Source organism: Balaenoptera physalus, assembly GCF_965194825.1.
Source record: "Balaenoptera physalus genome assembly, chromosome: 19".
NCBI lineage: Eukaryota > Metazoa > Chordata > Mammalia > Artiodactyla > Balaenopteridae > Balaenoptera > Balaenoptera physalus.
In genome coordinates, this window is record NC_138900.1 from 53387311 (window position 1) to 53410027 (window position 22717).

The following is a 22717-nucleotide window of genomic DNA, read 5'->3' on the forward strand; positions in this document are numbered from 1 at the left end:
TAAAATGACCAGCATGACCAGTGTCCCTCTAAGAAGAGGTCAGGACCCAGACACACAGAGGGAAGACCATGTGCAGACACGGAGAGGACGGCCATCCACAGCCCTATTCTTGCAACTTTTATCTAAGTTTGAAATATTTTCAAAATACAGTTAAAATTTTAAATAAAAATAAAGATAGAATGAAAGAGAGTCAAGCTCCTGGGAAGCTCACTACAGATCCCGGGGGAGCAGAGGCCTGGAAGGACCTACAGGATCTGGGCAAGAGGGCTGGGATTTAAATCCAGTTTTTAAATGACTTTATTTTACCATGATTTTCCCTCCAAATGTCTAATGTCCTTGTAACATTAAAGGATCCTGGGATTTGAATCTAGAAAGAATCATGGATGCAGTTCCTGTCGGACAAGTGATTGAAGAAAGCCTTGCATTGCTTCTGGTGACCCTCATGCTTGGCTTTTACAGTCCAGCCGGAGGAGGGGCCCCTGTGGTTTGGGGATGTGGTCTCCTCTCTCCATCAGCCACAAAGGCTCGCTTGATTTAGCGGGACGGTTCCAGATCAGGCTTCCCACCGACCCATCCTCACCTCCGATGATCTGCTCCAATGGCATCTGTGACTCTCGTAAAACCCTGCTCCCTGGAAAAAGAAAACAAAGCAATTTCAGCAAATGGTAAAGGAAAGGCCTGGCTCTTACTGGAAGCCCACATTCAACCAGGCTCTATCTAGTCCGTAACTGCACCTGCCTCGCTCTCCCAAATGCATGCTCATGCCCTGTACACTGTCTTCACCCTGGAATCTACCCAGGTCTTCAGGCCAGGGAGGGAATCAATTTTAAGTACTGACAGCTCCTGACATCAAGCCAGTGTTACTGAATTAACAGGAAGGCCACCAGAACTCCTCGGCCCGTAAACACCATTGCCTTGGAAGTTAATCTTGAATTCCTTGGCACTGACCTTTGTGAAAAGAGCAACAGGGTAAGTTTCCCCTGCGTTTGGGGTGTACCCCTCAAATGCATTTTCAATGAAGAATAAAGACAGATGAATAGCATCCCCTTGATTTGAGTCATTCTGAGTTGATACCACATTAACTTTGCCTGGTTCAAGCCACAGGTGGCCCCACTCACTTCAAAAGGGCCTCCAGCTCCCGCTTGACTCTGCCCACCAGGGGCGGCCCCCGGTAGGTGAGGGCTGTGTACAGCTGCACCAGGGAGGCCCCCGCCCGGATCTTCTCCAGCGCATCCTGCCCGCTGCTGACACCGCCAACCCCGATGATGGGAACTCTGCCTGCAGAGAAGCACACAGCACACTGTGAGGAAGGCTGGGCGACAGGAGAGCTAGGAGCTGTTTGGCTGCAGCCCCGGCCCCCTGCCAAGTGCGGCAGTTCAGGAACCCCGATACCATCACAGACCCGGCGCCTGAGCCACACATAGATCTGAAGACAGGGACACCAAATTCTTGCCTTGGGTGAGTGCATACATCTCCCTGACAGTTTGCGTTGATAAATCTCGGAGGGGCTTCCCACTCAGCCCTCCCATTTCAGAGCGCAGGGCCCCCTGGAGGCTGGCAGGGCGACTCACTGTGGTGTTGGTGACAATCAGTCCATCGATGCCCAACTGCAGTGTGAGACAGAGAAAGAGCCCCTCAGTCAGGGCACAACGGACTTGGAGAAGCTTCCCTAGGGGTCTGAGAGAGCAGCCGGGCTGGGCGCCCACACCTAAGGCCCCGGCAGCAAGAGCTAGACCAGGCCTCACTCACTGTGCTTTCTGGACAAGTGTCAGAGTGAGCCCAACATGATAGTAACAGCCATCACGTACCAACCACCCGTACGGTTCCCCCAGGACACGGTTTAATCCTTAGAACAACTCAATCTAGAGTGTCCTGTCCAAAGCCTCCAGGTAGTAAGTGGTGGAACCAGGATTTCAACCCCGGACTGCCGGGCTCAGTCTGTGTTTGCGCTACTCTCTTATGACACAGAGACCCAGGTTTAGACTGGAGAAAGACAGACACTGCAGTCTGACCAAGACTGAAGGATGCACAGCCTTAAAGCCCTTGCTGAAGGAAGATGAGGGAAGAGGAGGGAAGAGGCAGGAGAAAAGGACCCATTCAAACATTTATTGAAACATTTACTTTTTATTTCAGGCATGCCTCATTTTATTGCACTTCACTTTACTGTGCTTCACAGATAACTGTTTTTTTTTTTACAAGTTTCTGGCAACCCTGCACTGTCAGATGATGGTGAGCATATTTTCAGCAATAGTTTTTTTTTTTTTAAATCTGGATTATTACACCTCAAATATTTTAATAAAACAGAAAATAAGAATAAAGTATTTTTTAATTAAGGTATGTACATTGTTTTTTTAGATGTAATGCTATTGTGCACTGAACAGACTACAGTATAGTGTAAACATAACTTTATATGCACTGGGAAACCAAAAAGTTCATGTGACTTGCTTTATTGCAGTGGTCTGGAACTGAACCCGCAATATCTCCAAGGTCTGCCTGTATATGATAAATTACATCCTGACAGCCCTCCATATAACAGAAAGGAAACCACAAAGACTGCCATGTGGGCTAACCCAGCTGGCCAGGTGGCCTCTACAGGCAATGAAGGGCGTCCCCCAGGCACCAACCCTCACCTCTCTCACCACACTGGCAATATCCTCCTTGTCCTGGGCCGTGAGGTCGGGAGCGATCTTCACCAGCACGGCTGGCTTGTGCGCTACCTTCAGGGCATCCCTCTCCTGCAGCACCTAGAGCAACATGGGGCCAGAGATGGGGACCCCCGAGACTGCAGTTGACAGTATAACCATGACCTGCAGCCACAGATCAGTGTGTTTTCACACTAGCTGTCAGAATAAAGCACCAGCAATTTCTCCTTTTCAGGAAACACCGCTCTCAATTATGCAAAAGACCCCATCAAGTCAGAGCTGATTCCACTCTCTTGAACCAAGGGATCCCCAAGAGTGAGTCCCTAATGTCACTGGCATTGGCTAATATATCAAGGTTTATTTAGACTTTTGTTCCTAAAAGAGACAGCAGATACTGTCACAAGCACGGTTTAATGAAAAGTCATTCCATTCATTCATTCAGTGTGCTAGATGTCAGGGACAGGGTGGTAAATGAGAGATGAGGTCCCTGCTCTCACGGACGTTGTGGGGGGTTAACAGCAGGGATAGATAACTGAGCAGCTGACTAATACTGAGCACAATCAGTGTTATACAGGGAATTAGAGGGAAGCAAGGGGTCCTAACTGGTCCAGGTCTCAAGGACAACTCCTCGATAGTGGATAGCAACGTTGAAGCTTTGCCCTAGAGGATGAGCAGGTGGGACAGGCTGGTGGAGCGGGATGTAATTGCCCACCTTGGTCAGCAGGCGGCGCAGCTCGGCCTTTCCCTGAAGGCTCCTCAGCCCAGCCGTGTTGGGACTGGAGACATTCACTACCAGGTAGTCAGCCAAGGGGCCCAGGACTCGAACCCCCTCTGCGTAGTCCGAGGCAGCGTCCACCGAGGTCTTATTCTTCCCCAGGTTTATTCCCAGTGGCAGCCCATCTGTAAATATCACTGGTCAGGATTTTGTCCCCACTCACCATTTCCTGTGCAACATTTTGAAGCTGTCCTTGACCGAAGAGCCCACGAACAGCCTCCCAGGCTTTCCAACTCCAAATGTGACCTTTCCCGCGCCAGCTGACAAACGCTGACCTACGCACGGCGCTGTTGCCTGCGGACCAAGAACCGCGCCTTCCACCTTCACCTGCGCAGCCATGTTTGGGCAGCTCCTAGGATGTTTTACCGCTTTGTGCCCTTTTTCTTTTTTAAAATTTAATGAAAAATGGAGAAATTAGGAGTGCAAATACTAGTGTTTAAAAAGGTAGGGCTCGTAAATGAAATACAACTGAGAAGAGACAGAAGTCAATAGCATGCCACAGGGGCAACTGTTTACTCTCAAGGGCTGCTTGTTAGACTTGGGTCACGTGCCTGGGTGTGCAGTCGTGAAGAAAAAGCAAAATTAAAGGATATGTATAAAATACTGGAAAATATTTTCGATTCTCATGCCTAAAATGTAGAGGCATAACGGTTTTATAATTTCCATTCTCTGAGAAGGGACTCCCCCTTGTAACTGGGGTGACCACACATCTCAGTGCTCCCAGGACAGCCCTGAATACTCCTGTAGCCTGGGCATAATTATTCATGCCTGCATCCCTTCCACTCTCAAAAGTGTTGTCTCAGTTTGCACAGTAAGTAATATGGTCACCTTACTTTAAAATCCAGGGAATTATCACCTGACTTGTATTTTCGACTTTCAGGGTGTTTCTGAAATGTATTTTTCTATGTGTGAAAGCAAGGGCTTGTCTGTACTTGACTTCTCCTAAGATACTACCTTATCTGCAAAGGCTAAAGTATATCCATGGTACCACCTGCTTTTTCCAGCTAACTGGGACGTCCAGTTAGCTCACAAAATGTATGTCAGGTCAGGGAGGATCAAAGAACAACATCCAGTACTGCTAACTACTTTCTCATACCTTAAATGCAGTCACCTGTTTTATCATCAGCTTGAAAGTAAATGAGATTCGTGTCACTCACTTCATGGGTGGAAGGGAGGCGAGGGGATTAGCATCCAATTAGACAAATTATATAACAAGGTCTCCAAGCTTCCCAAATCAAGCGAAGATGGTTTGGAAACTGTAATTCTTTTCCACACAGGTAAATAGAGACTATCACCTTCACGTAGCCAGTGGATCTTTCATTAGTAGTCATTTGCCCCAAATGACAAGATTTTGGAGTTAGACAAAAATTGCTGAATTACTCTATCCGCAAAGGGCACCATAGCTCTTAACAACTCATGTTGCTTGGCATGATGCTAGCAATAAGCTGTCTTCAAGGCTTCCAGCTGCTGGTAAACACTACGTGCAGAGCTCTGCTATGGGATTTTGTCTCACTCCAAATGTTAGCACCAGAGTGGCGGGTGAGGGAACGGGAAAGGGAGAACAGGGGAGAAAAGTGGTATAAGGGGCACTGTGAACAGTTAAAAGAAGGAAAGGGAGACAAGAAGGCAGGAGAGTATCACAAACCATGAAAGTCCTATCATGACCTTCAAAGCCCACAAGTGGCAAGGTTTACAGTATAGCAGGGTCTGGTTCTGCCAAAGCCAGGGAATTCCAAACAAGGTCATTTCCTACTCCCCAAATCAGAGATTGCTAACTGCCTCGGCCCTTTCAATCTCGTGTTCGGAATGAATCCAATACCTCAGGTTTTTCTCATCTCACCACCAGGACATCTAATGAGGCTAAACTCCTGGAAGGAGTTCCAGAAAGGCCCACCAAGGAAGATGGCCGCAACCCTAGAGGACACCTGGGAAGGTACAGTGAGGATGGCATGGCGCCAAGACCACTATGTTCACCCCAAGGGACAGCAAGGCAGAGAGCCCCAGGGAATAAGCATCAGCACCTCCGGAGGCAGCCTTCAAAAATGCATGGTGTGGACTTCCCTGGTGGCACAGTGGTTAAGAATCCGCCTGCCAATGCAGGGGACACCAGTTCGCGCCCTGGTCCAGGAAGATCCCACATGCTGCATAGCAACTAAGCCCATGCGCCACGACTACTGAGCCCGCGTGCTGCACCTACTGAAGCCCACACGCCTAGAGCCGGTGCTCCGTGACAAGAGAAGCCACTGCAATGAGAAGCCCGTGCAATGCAACGAAGAGTGGCCCCTGCTCACTGCAACTAGAGAAAGCCCTAGTGCAGCAACAAAGACCCAATGCAGACAAAACTAAATTAATTAATTAAAAAAAAAATGCATGGTGTTTCCAAATAAGTCATGAAGGATATTTTCCCCAATGCCGGGAGAAGTTATCTCTGAGTAGGGAAGAGTGTGAGTAATTTTAATGTTCTTCTTTATGCTTCCCTGCATTTACTAACACTTCTATAATTAGCATGCATTATTTATATAATGGACAAAAGGACAACAGAGCAGGATGTACGAAGACGGCGCCCAAGCCCTGCTCGCATCTTAACTGCCTACGTGATCACAGAGCAGCCACTCTGCACTGCTTACTTCCAAGCTGTCCCAGTTTGACACAGGTTACATAATGAGGCAGGAACTAAGTGTATCTTTGCTCAATTGCGAAATTCAGTTAAGAGCTTGGAGGGTGTGGTGGAGCCAGGAAAATTCCTCTAGCAGAGGAGCCCTGAGTTCCACGCTGTTTTTTCCTATTGTTCAATCACGTTCATTTCACTAGGAACGTTCCTGACTTTCTCCCACAAGTTTCCTTCCAACAACTGAAGAACAGCCCTCTGAGGCAGGCCCCCTTTACCTTCTGTGAGCCTGGCCTGCGTCTGCTGCCTGGCCCGTAACCTGTGTTCCACCACTGAGAGTCCGTGACTGTTGAATCCGTATCTGTAGCACAGAAGAGCGTTAGGGAGGAGATAAGGTTAGAGCCCTCAGGCAGAAAGCAAAGACTCTGGAGAGACGGCTCCATGGCCATTTTCAACATATACTTATGATGTAAAAACCAAAGAAAAAAATCAGAGTCAGTTCTTAGACTTCTAAAGTCTAAACACCCCTGGAAGTCCTAGAGAACTTGCCAGAACACCATCAAATACAAAGGGAAAGATTAAAATTTGCCAACAAGCCACTTCGCCAACTAGCACTGTAAACAGCCCGGACCTGTCTGGATCCAGCCCACCCCTCCTTCCCACCCACCGCTCCCGCCCAGCGGGGCCCTCGCCACTCTGATGACCCATCTTCCCACCTCCTGCCTGTGCCCCACGAACACGCCTCCTGGAGCCCATCCTGCCGCTCCATTCCCCCATCCTTTCTACCTATGACATCACCCTCTTCCTGGCCCAAGTCAAATGCACCCTCTCCTCCTTGCATAAAGCTCCCAGACACAAATGATCCCTCACCTCCTGGCATTCATGGAGTGCTTTGTGCCTACCTTTCTCCTAGCTTGGGATGTATGTATATGCTTCAGTTCCCCTACTGGGTTACAGTCTTCTCGAGGACAAGGGACACATCTCCTCCCTCACCTGCCACTAGACACTCCACAAAGGCTGGGCCTCGTCTCTCTTGCTCATCTCTACGTCCCCAGCCCCACTGTGGGTTGTTGGCCTAATGGCCATCCCCACTCCCTTCCTCCTTGACTGTGGAACCCAGCTCGCCTGACACAGGGTGAAAATGCCAATGACTCATTTCCCAGCCTCGCTGGCAACTCAAGCATGAACTTGAGACGGGGCTTGGTCACTGAGACACAAGGTGATGCCTACCAGGGAGCTTCTGGGAAAACATCTCCCCCCATATCCATACTTCCTTTCCCTTTCTGTTCTCTGATGTCCTCATGCGAGGACGTATGCTTGCAGCTGGGGTAGGCATCTTACAGACGAGAAGGGAAGGCCCACAGAGGTTGGACCAGAGTACTGACGCCACCCTGCTGCTCAACCAACCCTAAGACTGCCTACTTCACGCGTTATGAGAAGAAAATAACAAACGCCTATTGTTTAAGCCACTTTGTTACTTGCAGCCAAAAACACCTAACAGATACATGTAGTTGTTGACCCATGTTCATTCAGCACCCACCCTGTGCCAGGCAGAGCAGGGAGCCTGGGCACACAAGTGCTTGGAGCTCAGGCCCGGCTCTCTTGTGCCACTTCTCACCCACGGGACTCTGCCAGGCACTGTCATCCTGGTACCTGCAGTTATTTGTGGCAGCCGAATCATAAACAAACATTTTTTGCCCGAACATTCTGAAGATATTGATCCCAGCCTACAGGGGAAAGGTCAATAACTCCATGTCTAATGCTGGAAATCTTCCCCGAAACAAGCACGATAAAGCAGGACGTGCAGCCGAATAAACCTTCCACACGTCAGTCTCCCAGAAGGCCCTTCATGATCCCAAAGGTGCCTACCAACGCCCCCAACGAGGCTCTCAAAATTCTGTTACCGAAAAGAAGGAACTTCTTCACTCTCTGGGTTAGCCGTAGTGAAAACTGCCCAGGGATTACAAAGAGAAGGGCTTTACACAGTCTAGAAGGACCTCTCTTCCTAAAAGCAGCTGTCTATGTTGATTATTAAATTTCCCAGTTACTAAAGGCTGGAGCTGTGCTGTCAGGTGCAAGAGCCACTAGCCAAGTGTGGCCACTGAGAGCGAAGCCTGTCCGGTCCAAAGCAAGAGTGCTGTAAGGAAAACATGCTGGATTTCGAAGACTTGGTACAAGTGAAAGAAGGTAAATAGCCAGTCATTTTTATATTGCTTATATATTAAAATTATGATAGAGTATATTAAGTATTTATAATTAAGTAGTATAATAAATAACTATTACAAATAATAATTAAATAGAATATATTATTAAAGTTAATTTCACCTGTTTCTTTTTGCTATTTTATTGTGGCCACTAGAATATTTTAAATTACATATAGGGCTCATATGCTATTTCTACTGGACAGAGGTGGGCTAGGACACTGGAGTAACAATGTGGAAAAAGCACAAACTCTAAAGTCAGATAAGCCAACATCCGTTCCCAAGTTCTCCCGCTTCTGACCTCGTGACTGTAGCTAAGTCGTGTAGCTCTCTTAACCTCATCGTGTATACGCGTTCAACTGAAATCATAAAACCTGCTTTTACGCCTGCACAGAGTAGATGCTCAACATGGTTCCAGAACATTCCAAATGACAGAAAAATGTCCACACTGTATGGCAGAAGAAACACCCTGAGAGTCCTGCTGGGAAGAAGGCTGCTCACCTACCTGTTAATGACGGCTTGGTCCTCAGGGAGGCGGAAGACCCTGGGTCTGGGGTTTCCTTCCTGAGGTTTTGGGGTAACACTGCCTATCTCAACAAAACCAAAGCCCATCTTGTAAAGTCCATCCACAGCTTCCCCGTGCTTGTCAAATCCTGCAGCGATTCCTACTGGATTTCGGAATTTATGGCCCAGGACTCTCACTTCCTAGGGAGAAGGAGACAAAGTCACAGGCACACAAGGCTATGTTGGTGTTTCTCAAAGCGTGGTCTACGGCACACCTACGTCAGAATCACCTGCTTGTTAAACGTCAGATCCCAGGGCCCATCCCTAGACTAAGGAATCAGAATCTTTGGGGGAGGGTGGGGAAGAATGGAACTCTTTGGGAATCTATTTTTAACAGTGCTCTCCAGGTGATTCTGATGCCAGCCAGAGTTTGAGAACCGTCGGGCTTTATCATCACTGAGGAGAAAAACAGTGTTTCCACCATGGGTTGGGCAGGAGATAGGTGCTGCCTTTTCCAATTACGGTGAAGATCTGTACCTTCTTAGCCACTATTTAGCCCCTAGATGGTGCTATTGTGAAACAGTCAGGCAGCAAAATCCTTTAATCTTAGTAAGTCAGCCCCCGCTGTGTCCCTCCTCAGCCAGGTGATACCAAGGCCCAGCAGTGTCCTCACGACTCCTGTGCTCGACCGAGCAGCACTGATGGCTGGGCCCCAGAACCAGGCTGGGCTGGAAGCAGGTTCTCCCCTGGCAGACATGGGGCGGATTCCTGATTGTTCTCTATAATGAAAGTGACTGGGGCCTAATTACTGTCAGGTCTAGCCTAACTCCTGAGTGACTTAGTATTCGCACCCTGATCTAGCCAACAAATCTAGACGCAAGACAAATACGTTAAAATGTGGGAAAGGAATCGGGATATCATAAAGTCAGCAGTTGCCAACAGAATCGTCACTGTCAGCTGATATGGCAGGAAAGCCTTTGCCAGGACTAGCAAGGACCTCCAAGGGTGGCACCATCTGGTCCTGGAAGCAGGAGGAAGCAAGGCTGCCCCGAGGAGGGGAAGAAGAGATGGCGGTGCGTGTGTGCACGCGGTGCCTCGGGGACTGGGAGGATGGCAGGGTGGCCGCACTGGGGGCCCTGGGGGCCGTGCTCCAGGACGGGTCTCTCGGCCCCGGCTGCTCGACAGGCTCCCTGGGCAGCCTTCAGTCCTCATGCCCAGAGATGATGGTCAAATGCGGCTGGCACCAAATCGGAGCATCTGCGTACAGGTCTCCCCCGCTTTTCCGAAGTTCTCTTTATGCCACTTTGCTTTTACGAAAGACCTACATTTGTACCTGTTTTCTCTAACCAATAGGAATCCGAAGAGGATTTTCACTTTTACAGAAAAAGGTGCCACGTGTGCTCAAAACTGCAGGATGGGAAGTGAAAGGGATTCTAAGACAAAAAGGGAAAATGTAGAGAAGGCCCCTTTGATTGATAACAGTGACCCTTCCCCAAAGAGGTCTGAGTGCTTCTTGTTTGTGTTTTCTTCATGTTCACATCATTCTAATGTCCCCCATTGGTAAGAAGTCTCCTAAATGGAAACTGTCTGGGCTTGCACGAGGATGTAGATTCTAGGAGGATGTGGATTCTTGCACTTTGTTCGCTGCGGAAACCCCAGCACACAGAAGAATAAGGGGACACGGTGGGGCCCCTGTGTTGAATGCAGGACGGAATGAGGCTGGGACAGGAGTCGTATGCTTTCCTCAAAGGGCTTGGCTAGACATGCCTAACATCATTAGATGTTAGTGATGCTGGCATGCTTCCCTTTTCAGCAGAGGTGAACACTGGGCTACCCGAGACCTCCGCGAGGCAGGATGGTGGCTAACGGACGGATGCTGAGCCAGACTCCATGGGTTTGATTCCTGGCTCAGCCACTTCCTAGCTGTGTGCATTTGGATAAGTCACTTAACTACTCTGCACTTCAGTGTTCCTGATCTGTAGATGGGGATGACAGTTTGGGGTGGGGGGCTAATTTGGGACTCTGGTTTTCAAAAGGATCAGCCCCAGCTAAATAAATTAGGGAACTTTGACCTTGACCCTCGTATCTATCGCACAAGGTGTTACAGGAGTACCTACCAGCATGTCAGAGTCTTGAAACGTGGCACGAGGAAGGAGCCCCAGGGAGGTGACGTGAACAGCCAGCCTGTGGGCTGCCTCGGGGTCCAGCAGCCCCTGCAGAGCCGGCATCAAGTGGTCCGCGTAGAAACGTTCATCCCCCGTGGCCGTCAGGTAGGAGGCGAAGAGAAGTCCTCCGCCCCCCAGGATCACCATGGCATCCTGGGCCCGCTTCTGGAAAAAAGAGCCAATGGGGCCCCGTCAAGGCCAGGCTGTAGCACCTTCTCTGAACCCTTTACACGATTTACACACACACAGAGGACATAACATGCAGTGATGTCCGTGGCCTTCTGCTAACGCTGGTCTCCTTGGGTTCTTGCTCACGTATTGCCTCTACAGTCAGAGGCTGTATCTGCACTTCTGCTGACATGCACTCCTCTAGCCCTGAAGGACTCCAGGCCAGGAATTTCAAGAGGGGCAAGGCTTCCCTGGTGGCGCAGTGGTTAAGAATCCACCTGCCAATGCAGGGGACATGGGTTCGATCCCTGGTGTGGGAAGATCCCACATGTCGCAGAGCAACTAAGCCCATGTGCCACAACTGCTGAAGCCCGCACGCCTAGAGCCCGTGCCCTGCAACGAGAAGCCACCGCAATGAGAAGCCCGCGCACTGCAACGAAGAGTAGCCCCCGCTTGTCGCAACTAGAGAAAGCCCGCGTGCAGCAACGAAGACCCAACGCAGCCAAAAATAAATAAATTAAATTTTAAAATTAAAAAAAAAAATCTTTAAGAGGGTCAGTACTGCCCCCTAGGGACACGTGGTGGGCACCCAGAGGAGAATGTTAATAGATTTAGTGAGCAGGAAGTCAGTAAAGTCAGAATTGTCCCTATCGTGTGTGACTTTTGAACATCCTACTGACATTCACTAGGTAAAAATATCTGTTCATATTATCTGAGCCTAGAAATGCAAACTCTATTTCCCCACATAAACACAATCTCCTGTGTGGTTTTCATCTGTATTGACTTTCCAGGAATGCAATTACCTTGTAGATTGAGGGGTAACTATATTGTTTTGCACAGAACATTAACCAAGAATCACTCACCGTTTCAGAAAATCCATGTGGAATGGTTCAGTGCTTTGCTTGAGGTGTTTGACAGTAAAACATTCCTGTGGCACTAGAATTTCTAAGTAGAGGCTTAAACACCTGACTCACTACCTAGGTGACTCATGCCCTAATAGTTATGGGTTGAAATACATATTATTTTATTATAAATTTATTTCTCCTTTATATTCCAGATAGGACATTATGTTGACTTTTTAAAATTACATATAGAAAGATTACATTATACATAAATTCCACTTCAGGATAATAAAGAGGGTTGCAAAAAAAAATTTTTTTAAAGGAGCATCAGGTCTTTTTTTAAAATTTTATTGAAGTATCATTGATGTAAAATGTGTTAATTTCTGCTGTACAGCAAAGTGATTCAGTTATACATGTATATATTCTTTTTCATATTCTTTTCCATTATGGTTTATCACAGGATACTGAATATAGTTCCCTGTGCTATACAGCAGGACTTGCTGTTTATCCATTCTACATATAATAGTTTGCATCTGCTAGTCCCAAACTCCCAATCTTTCCCTCCCCCACCCCCCTCCCCCTTGGCAACCACAGGTCTGTTCTCTAGAGAGCATCAGGTCTTCTTGGATCAAGCTCAAACATTGCTCATAATATTTTTCTCTAATTATCACTGCCCGATGCTGAGTCCCTCACTCATTCATTCATTCAATCATTCAGCACATAGTGACTATGCACTCGAGGATGGGCTACAGACCGAGTCCCGGCCTTCACGAGGAGTACAACCTCAGGAGGAGACTGAAATCAATGATCATGCAAACATATAACTGTGACAAAGCTATGAAGAAAAAAGTGAGAGAAGAACCTAACTTAATCAAAGAGGTAGAGAAAGGCTTCCTTGACCAAGTGCCTTAAAGCTGATATTCAAAGGATAAATAGAAGTTAACTAGGCGGCAGGGCGGGGCGGTGTAAATGCTCTCTCTCTTGGCTGCAGAGGAGAATGAGATGCACCCAGGTGATCTGAGTTTTGTTCCCTGAACAAGGAAGTGACCTGATCGGATTTGCCTTTAGGGTGACTCCTAGCCGTCAACATAGATCTAGTATTCATTTTTCTCGCTTCTCCTCCAGGAGATTGTAGGAACGCCCCTTATGTTGATCAACGGATTTCTGAGCGCCATTACAAAGACCCTGCCCTAAACTTTTCTCTAAAAGGGTTGGCACCATGTTCTACTGTAATTTCATTCCAGGTTGGATGCTGCACACACTGCTAGGCGATCCTGTGTTCACTAAGCGCCCTGCGCCTGGCGCGATCCTGTGTTCACTAAGCGCCCTGCGCCTGGCGCGATCCTGTGTTCACTAAGCGCCCTGCGCCTGGCGCGATCCTGTGTTCACTAAGCGCCCTGCGCCTGGCTCAATAAAGGCCCACGTGCGCTGACACAGATCGGCATCTACTCCGTTTACACGTGCCGTTTACACAGTGACCACGTACATGTGTAAATGCACACGCATGATCATTTGCAAGTGTCCCCAAAGACACACAAACGTGCCAAAGAGGCCCACCCTCTCGGAGCCCCCGCCCGTCCACACCTCGCCCAGGCTAGCCCTCCCTCCACCCTCCCCCCGGCTGCCTTCCCACAAGTTCTCTTCCTCGCCGCTGCAGGGCCGCAGCAGCTGAACTCACTTTGAGCTGTCTCCACGCCATGCTCCTTCCGCCACTGGGCCCGCCTCTGTCTCGTTTCCATTGGAGAAGATGGCGGTGACTCCTCTAGTCTCCGCCCCTCCAGCTTCCGACTCACCAATCGCTGGGCAGGAGGGTGGGGCGGGGCCCCCTCCGCGGAGGGAAAGGCCCCGCTCCCCGCCCCGCCCCGAGAGTCTGTTTGGGCGTTCACGCGCGCGCGCAATCCACGTGTGCACGCCTCTTCAGTCCGCCCGCCCGCCCGCCTGCCTGCCTCCTGGCGTCTTCGCTGCGCTTTGCAGAGGCTCAGCCGAATCTGGTTGGATCGCTGCGCAGAGCTTTCCTGCATCCTGCAATCTGGAGAGAAGACTAACTGTATGTTGATTCTTCGATTCTAAGCAACACTCTCACCAATTTTTTGATCATTTAAGTTAAACATGCTATTGATAGTGTTTGTGCTTTAGATAAAGCATGGATTGAGTATATACCGGGCACTAAAAAGGGTTGAAATGATTTACAGCGCTGTGTAAGATACCTAAGTTGACTTTAAAAGAAGATTCCTTGAACATCAGGTTTCACTTTTTTAAAATGCCTAGAACATATGTATGTATGTTTATAAGGATATTGGGAAATTAAGACTGTGAACTTCGAAAAGAAAGTGTCGTGCACCCAAACAGTTCCATTGCAGCCCAGACTTGGACTCCTCTGCTCAGAAATCTTCCCCCCAAATTGCAAACTCTTATTTTCTTGGCGTTTGAAACAATTCAGTTTTCTAGTTTCAGTTCCCACTACTGTCCCTCTAGCCGCCCCCCCCAGAGAGCATTGTTTCTTTCTCTGTATAAATGCCTTCCACCGTCTCACCTCCATGCATTTACTCTCGTGAACGCCTCTGCCAAGATGCCTGTTCCGTCTTCCTAGACATGGACACCCTTATATGTTCAAGTGCTGGAAATACATCTTTTTCATCTGAACCTTCACAGATTTAAGCTATACCTCTGTAGTGGAACTTTATTAACTACACTTGTTATGTCTTTTCCCTAATTAGACTGTAAACTGAAAGTAGGGACCATAGTATATTTCATCGTACCAGTTGTTTGATTATTGCAGTGGTTTCCAAACTGAGGGATGTGTTCTTGGGGTTTACACTTGAGAGAATTTTTGATTTTGGTGTCCACTTCCACAATGATTTTTTAAAGTAATGTAAGCGTCATTTGGACCATTTGGATAACCAACTGAACCCTGAAAGCTGCCAGGCAATTTCAGTGCCCACATTTATTTGTATCTGTGATCTCATTTTGGTGCCAAGAAAGAGAACTGGCTAAAATACATAGATGATGGATGTGCTACAGGTGAAGATCAAATGACGTGCTGTATGAACAAAGGTTTTTTTAATTAATTTATTTTATGTATTTTGGCTGCGTTGGGTCTTCGTTGCTGCATGCGGGCTTTCTCTAGTTGCCGTGAGTGGGGGCTACTCTTCGTTGTGGTGCACGGGCTTCTCATTGCGGTGGCTTCTCTTGTTGCGGAGCAGGAGCTCTAGGCGCGCAGGCTTCAGTAGTTGTGGCTCGTGAGCTCTAGAGCGCAGGCTCAGTAGTTGTGGTGCACGGGCTTAGTTGCTCCGCGGCATGTGGGATCTTCCCGGACCAGGGCTCAAACCCATTTCCCCTACATTGGCAGGCGGATTCTTAACCACTGCGCCACCAGGGAAGCCCTGAACAAAGGTTTTTCAGCAAATTAATTAAAAGTGGTGAGAGAATTGATTCTTCCCTACAGCACGAAGTAGCTTGAATGACAAAATCAAAAGAACCTGTGCAGTCGTAGGCCAGAACTGTGTTTATCTGCTAAGTGGCTATTTAGTTTGGCAAAATTTGAATTTCATTGGTTTTCAGTTTTGTTTCTATTTAATTTGTATTCATTCTTTCATCAAATATTTATTCTTTGGCTTCTATGATTATGTAAGAGCTTTAGGAGAGAGATTACGCCTAGTTTTGTGTATAAATGTATTTAAGAAACAATACAACAATTTAAATCCATCGTAGGGGTCTGCAAGAATGGTTTTCTTTAAAAAAAAAATGCATTACTCAATTTTTAGCAACACTGACTTAGATATTCGTCGTCCTCTATCCCCTTACAGCTTAGACTTAGCAAATAAAGATCTATTATAAAGCTAAAGGCATAGCCCGTTGTGTAGACACAGGTGGTGCTGCCCTAGCTATGAAGCCCCATTGCTTTATTGATCTCCAGCATTTGTTTTCAGGTTATAGGAACTGCACCTGGGTCCTTAAAACAAAACCTTTTGTCTCCTTGACAAATTATTACCAATTTCTAAAAGAATAATACTAATGAGATAAACCCACCAAGAATGTATTTAAAGGACCAGGCAGCTGCTGAGCCCCAACGCTTTTTTTTATTTATTTTATTTTATTTATTCTTTATTTTTGGCTGCGTTGGGTCTTCGTTGCTGTGCGTGGGCTTTCTCTAGTTGCGGCGAGCGGGGGCTACTCTTCGTTGTGGTGCACGGGCTTCTCATTGCGGTGGCTTCTCTTGTTGCAGAGCACGGGCTCTAGGCACGTGGGCTTCAGTAGTTGTGGCTCGTGGGCTCTAGAGCACAGGCTCAGTAGTTGTGGCTCACGGGCTCAGTTGCTCCGCGGCATGTGGGATCTTCCCGGACCAGGGCTCGAACCCGTTTCCCCTACATTAGCAGGCGTGATTCTTAACCACTGCGCCACCAGGGAAGCCCTGAACAAAGGTTTTTCAGCAACTTAATTAAAGAAAAGTAGTGAGAGAATTGATTCTTCCCTACAGCACGAAGTAGCTTGAATGACAAAATCAAAAGAACCTGTGCAGTCGTAGGCCAGAACTGTGTTTATCTGCTAAGTGGCTATTTAGTTTGGCAAAATTTGAATTTCATTGGTTTTCAGTTTTGTTTCTATTTAATTTGTATTCATTCTTTCATCAAATATTTATTCTTTGGCTTTTATGATTATGTAAGAGCTTTAGGAGAGAGATTACGCCTAGTTTTGTGTATAAATGTATTTAAGAAACAATACAATAATTTAAATCCATCGTAAGGGTCTGCAAGAATGGTTTTCTTTAAAAAAATACATTACTCAATTTTTAGAAACACTGACTTAGATATTCATCGTCCTCTATCCCCTTACAGCTTAGACTTAGCAAATAAAGATCTATTATAAAGCTAAAGGCATAGCCGGTTGTATAGACACAGGTGGTGCTGCCCTAGCTATGAAGGCCCATTGCTTTATTGATCTCTGGCGTTTGTTTTCAGCTTATAGGAACTGCACCTGGCTCCTTAAAACAAAACCTTTTGTCTCCTTGACAAATTATTACCAATTTCTAAAAGAATAATACTAATAAGATAAACCCACCAAGAATGTATTTAAAGGACCAGGCAGCTGCTGAGCCCCAACGTTTTTTTATTTATTTTATTTATTTATTTATTTTATTTTTGGCTGCGTTGGGTCCTCGTTGCTGCGCGCGGGCTTTCTCTAGTTGCGGCGAGCGGGGGCTACTCTTCGTTGCGGTGCGCGGGCTTCTCATCGCGGTGGCTTCTCTCGTCGCGGAGCACGGGCTGTAGGCGCGCAGACTTCAGTAGCTGTGTGAGCCTCTACACTTTTCATGCTCACACTGCACAGAGAAAATGTTCTTCAAAGGAAGAACCTGGCTTTGGTTATACATCACAACAGGAATCATTCTAGGAAGTGAGCTGGATAGCCCAGAGCACCATGGAGAACATAATGGTTATCAGCTTAGCAGGTTTCATTGCAGCTTTCAGGAAGGAGAAGATTACTGTCATGCTCAGGGAGGACACCCTGCTTTCACTTGGAACCAGGAGGTTCAAGACCTCCTCTGGGACTCTCTGGAAGAAGGAAAGAAGTGGTGGGTTGGGGGAAATTTAACGCTGCTGGGAAAACATCAAGAAAAAAACAACCCAGGTAAGGCTCTGAGGTTTAGTGTTTATGAAGGAAACTTCCTTACTTTTACTCTGAGACAAGAGAAGGAAAAAAATTTAAATCTTTCTCCTTTTGTATACAGAAAAAGCAATCACTTCACTTTGTTACCATCATTCCTCTAAAATATCTCCACTTTTGTGCTACAGCCTTTGATTTGTCTGTGTCAGAAAAATGATGAGATTTTTCTCAGAGCCTCTCAAAAGTTAACTTACCTGCTATTTCACTAAAAGTGTTGCACGAGATTCTGAAATGGGAATCGTTTTACGGTCACTTTGTTTTCCTGGTAAATATCTCTTTATCATTCTCTGCCCCACATTTCCTAACACAGAACCTTGGAGAGAAATTATTTGCCTCTTGTCTTTCTTACACAGATATTTTCAAAATTATGCACCATAATCCTGTGGTCTTAGAGAAAAATCCAAGGCATTATTATATCATCATCATCTTCATTGAAGTCTAGGTAAATTAATACTAAGCCTTGTGATAATGCATAATATGAAAAAATAAACAATCTATAATTTGGGGGGCAATCCTAAATTTCCATCTATTGGAAGCTAGCAGGATTTGGTCTTCATATTTATATTTTTCTAAATGTTCGACTTTTGAGTATGAGCCTCATCTGGGTCTGGTCTCCCTGCAGCAGATGTCACAGCCCACTGGACCCCCACGCCCACCTGCATTTACCTGTTCCGAAACCCCAGTCGGATCTCGTCAAAAGTGGACTTGTGCTCACTGGGGCATTAGTTCATTTGCCAGGCTGGTAAGTGATGAGACCACATGCTGCCAAAGACCTAATTGTCAGAAACTGATTGTAAACAAGGAGAGCATGTGAGAGCAGTAGGTAAAGAGTCTGTGAGTGATGGACTGTAGTGGCTTCCTCCTGCAGCCCCTGTGGTAGTTGGGCAGAGCCATTCCTTGATGTTCCCTTCACTTCCTGACTTGGTGGACTGTGGGAGAAGGTGTACTGATAAACCCCATTTCCCACATGTACCCCTCCAGTCCTTTTAGCACTTGGGCTTTAGAGGGAAGAACAGGAAGCAAAGGAGGAAAACAGAATACGATGGAATATAGGGGAGCTTGTTATCATTTAGAGGTTTGCTTCTTCAGAGGTAGGAGATGAGAATTAAGTGGGGGGTTTGCGTAGATGGGGGTTTTTTTTCAATTAACGTTCTTCATGCAGTAGTCACATAAAGCATTTGTTCATAGCTCAGTGAATTGACAGAATTCTGAGAATTCTCAATGATGTCTCAGACTGCCTAGGTAAAAATTTTGTTGCACTTTTTAAAAAAAAATCAAATACATTCTTATTAAAATACACAGCAGCTCTGGATGCTTCATAAAACAGAATACATTGCAATATTTCTCTATTATAAGAAAAAAAAAAAGATCACCTTCCTCAAATACTGGCTATTGAAAGGACCCAGTATTTCAAAGTAATATATTTCTAGCTTCAGACCTCTCCTTCGTCACCCTTTCAAGCTCTTTGTGATATTTTTGTCCCTTTTGCCATGATAATGTGCATGCTTTTTTTTTAAAAATTAATTTGTATTGGAGTATAGTGGCTTTACAGTGTTGTGTTAGTTTCTGCTGTAAGCATGCTATTGTTAATGAGGCCAAGGCTGTGAGCCTAATCTCTGCACAAGTCAAGTACCCAAGTGTTTCGTTCTTACAAACTGCATCCCTAGAACTGGCAGCCATCTTACAATTGTGCACTTTTCTCATCATCACAGGAGTTTATTTCGCCCGACCCATCTCCAGGATTGGAAAAACAACCCCTAATATAGTCTAAATAGTGTTGATTATCCATCCATTTTTCACTCTCCAAGAGTTGAGCTTTTAGACTTTCTCAGTTACTCTTGGTTTTGGAGTGAAGATGCATTTCCCGATATTATTTTTCATGTACTGGCAAGAGATTTCTGCTGTAGAACATAGAATGTTTGTGCAGAAGAAAATCTTGGACAAAAAGAATTCTGTTCGATTTACCCAAGCCAGTTCTGTAAATTCTGAGTCTATGTTCCGATAATGAGAGGAAGTAGGTCACTGCGGTGAAGAGCTGGAGCTGTGGAGTTGGGCTTCCTGGGTTCCCATCTTGTTTCTGCGACCCTGGGCCAGCAGCTTAACCTCCATGCAGCCCAGTGTCCTTCCAAGGATTGTTATGAGGATTAAGTAAGACGATACAAATAAGGTATTAGAACAATTCGTGGCGTACTATAGCAATTATTACTGTTAATGTTATTGTGCAATTTCAATTTTTTGTTCAAAGTTTACCTTCTGCTTCTAGATAGCTTCACATTCATGTCAAAGGTGAAAACACTTTTGGAGATCCAATATTGGTATTAACTATTATTGTCAGAGTGTTTATACATCTTATTATGAATTTAAGAAATGCCTCTTCCAAAATAGCATGCCGGTAGAAGTATTTGTAAATGTTCAAATACTTAACGTTCAAAAAAGAAGTCTGATGCTTCATATTGTTGTACAATATTACTTCAGACACTTACTGACTTTTTCAATATTTGAATAGTTGAACTCATTTTTCTTCATTTACTTTAAAAATAAAAACACTTAAAGCTCACATATAATAGCATTAAGAAATTGGAACAGTAAACAAGTTGGAATAAAAAGTAACAGTTTGTGTTAAAAGTGGTGTTGTAATAGGGTTAATATTCCTCTTGTAAGTGCCAAGACAGCCGTACTGGTTGTGAAAACTTTGAAATACTTCCATGCCATTGGTAAAGTAAAGTACTATTATAAACTCATTACTTCAAACTAACAGCCAATGGCTGATATGACAGCCATTGATAAATGGAGATCTATCCTAGGGACATCTGGAAAATATTTTTAGACCTATCTGCCATTCTGGCTAAGGTCGCAGTGTTGCACATCCTTTGAAACACTCTGTGCTTTAGGAGAAGCATCAGCATATCATAAGTCTCAAATTACATACTTGCTACTACTTCTGAATAATTTAGCTTTGACTTTGGTTTTATTGTTAGTGTGTTACAGCTCTTGTTTAAGTAGTACATGCATGATGTTTTGATATTTATAAATTCAATAGTTTGTAATAAAATATGAAACACAAGTTCCCACAGTCCCTAATGAAAAAATGGATCTAGGGAATAATCACCAATGGCTGCTAGACTAATAAAGATAGTTATTAGTTATCCCACAGACAGACATTATGTGACTCCTGATGGAAGTACTTGACACCACCTACTAAGTATTCTTATAGAAAGTAGAACTTGAATCTGATTAAGCCTCTAGAGCCAACCAGTTTATAAAAAGTCAGAGAACTGAGGAACATGTGAGATGGCACCATGGGAATGCAGTCATCAAAATCCAGAATTGGGAAGCTTTACAGGATAAACAACTCAGGTTTTACAATAAAGACATGGCAAGATTGAGGGGAGAGAATGAGGAGGAAGTGGGAAAGGGCCACCCAGGAGAGTAGAAGTGAGAATAGACTAGGGAAATACTTTGATTACCAGGCAGGGTGAAGGCGGGCCCCTCGGGGTTCATGATCCTGAATTCAAGCTGAGATGTAGTCAACGGGGTTCTACGATTTCTCCAGCCACGTTCAGCAGCGTGATAAGAAACAGCAAATATACACAGGGAGGCACATTCAAGAATGCTGTTGCCCACCTTCTGAACTCTTTTATCTCTACCAATAAGAATTATCAAATACAAAGGAGAATCTTATGCTTAGAATGTAATTTCCTAAAGTAAACTTAATTCTCTGTCTTCTCACTGTTGACCCAATTGGTGGACCTAATTTTGAGATGTTGTGACTGTGCTCCAGAGCAAAAGACCTACTTCAGAATTCCACGTTGTTGTTCTTTTTAAAAAACAACTGGGTAGTTATCTTTAATTTGTTTTCTTGATTATCACATATGTGCGTGTAGTGATTATTTTATAGACTTCCACCTAGCGTTTTATCCTATAAGTTAACTTTTGCATTGGCCTCCAGATAGATGCCTTTTCAGACCAAGATGCCAGTTATGAAAGAAATGGGAATAATTCTCATTCATATTGGAAACCCAAGAGGACAAAAAGAAGTCACAATACCGAGAAACAAAATGACCTCAGGTAATGTGTAGTGAAATCAATTCCACCCTTAAAGGATGCACAAGACTTAATTAATGCCGAAATGTCATCATCACGGGTACTCAGTAAATATTCTTTACATTCTATTTTGTCTGATCTTAATATTGCAGTCTTTGCTTTCATTTTTTAAAAATTCATTTATTTGTTTTTATTTTTGGCTGCGTTGGGTCTTCGTTGCTGTGCGCGGTCTTTCTCTAGTTGTGGTGAGCGGCGGCTTCTCTTCGTTGCGGTGCGCGGGCTTCTCATTGCGGTGGCTTCTCTTGTTGCAGAGCATGGGCTCTAGGCGCGCGGGCTTCAGTAGTTGTGATGCCCAGGCCTAGTTGCTCCGCGGCATGTGGGATCTTCCAGGACCAGGGCTCGAACCCGTGTCCCCTGCATTGGCAAGCGGATTCTTAACAACTGAGCCACCAGGGAAGCCCTAAGACAAGTTTTTTTCCCACAAAAGTTTCCATCAAAAAAGAGTCGTGTTAAAGCCTTTGCAAAGTCTTTCATATTGTGGTATTCTCCCTTTTTTTTTTTTTTAAATTTTGAAAAACAAATACTATTTGGGGAAAATGCATGAGTATGAAATGACCTCAATCAATATCAGTGTTGGCTAATTATAGAGATCACCTGACAGAATGGGTGAAAAAAGAGACAAATTTAAAGTGGATCTAGGGCTTCCCTGGTGGTACAGTGGTTAAGAATCCGCCTGCCAATGCAGGGGACACGGGTTTGAGCCCTGGTCCAGGAAGATCCCATATGCCATGGAGCAGCTAAGCCCGTGCGCCACAACTACTGAGCCTGCGATCTAGAGCCCATGAGCCACAACTACTGAGCCCACGTGCTACAACTACTGAAGCCCGCGTGCCCTAGAGCCCGTGCTCTGCAACAAGAGAAGCCACCACAATGAGAAGCCCGTGCACCGCAACGAAGAGCAGCCCCCACTCGCCACAACTAGAGAAAGCCCTTGCACAGCAACAAAGACCCAGTGCAGCCAAAAATAAATAAAATAAAATTTTTTAAACCCTTTAAAAAAATAAAATAATAAAAATAAAGTGGATCTAGTGATATTCTTAGGGGTGG

General features: G+C 45.6%; 1 protein-coding gene across 3 annotated transcripts; it reads right to left on the reverse strand.

Annotated features, from left to right (window-relative positions):
• Positions 1 to 279: 279 nt before the first annotated feature.
• On the reverse strand, positions 280 to 13653 carry DHODH (dihydroorotate dehydrogenase (quinone)). Of its 3 annotated transcripts, none has more exons than XM_082439154.1 (9): positions 13584 to 13653; positions 10848 to 11060; positions 8732 to 8931; positions 6304 to 6386; positions 3355 to 3542; positions 2631 to 2744; positions 1572 to 1607; positions 1119 to 1278; positions 280 to 631 (listed from the first exon to the last, which is right to left on the reverse strand). In XM_082439154.1, the coding sequence occupies exons 1-8, from the start codon at positions 13602 to 13604 to the stop codon at positions 1120 to 1122; spliced, it is 1014 nt and encodes a 337-aa protein (XP_082295280.1). In that variant the 5' UTR covers positions 13605 to 13653; the 3' UTR covers positions 280 to 631; position 1119. The 3 variants fall into 3 exon arrangements, with proteins under 3 accessions (XP_082295280.1, XP_082295278.1, XP_082295279.1); XM_082439152.1 differs by having other exon boundaries at positions 1454 to 1607; positions 13584 to 13652; XM_082439153.1 differs by lacking the exon at positions 2631 to 2744 and having other exon boundaries at positions 1454 to 1607.
• Positions 13654 to 22717: the final 9064 nt, after the last annotated feature.

Bases quoted from the DNA above. Each gene is read 5' to 3' on its own strand.
- DHODH (XM_082439152.1), bottom strand. From the start codon at position 13,604: ATGGCGTGGAGACAGCTCAAA. The intron at 11,061-13,583 runs GTGAGTTCAGCT...TCTTTTTTCCAG, and splicing joins TGGCGTGGAGACAGCTCAAA to AAGCGGGCCCAGGATGCCAT. The intron at 8,932-10,847 runs GTAGGTACTCCT...CCTTCTCCCTAG, and splicing joins TTCAAGACTCTGACATGCTG to GAAGTGAGAGTCCTGGGCCA.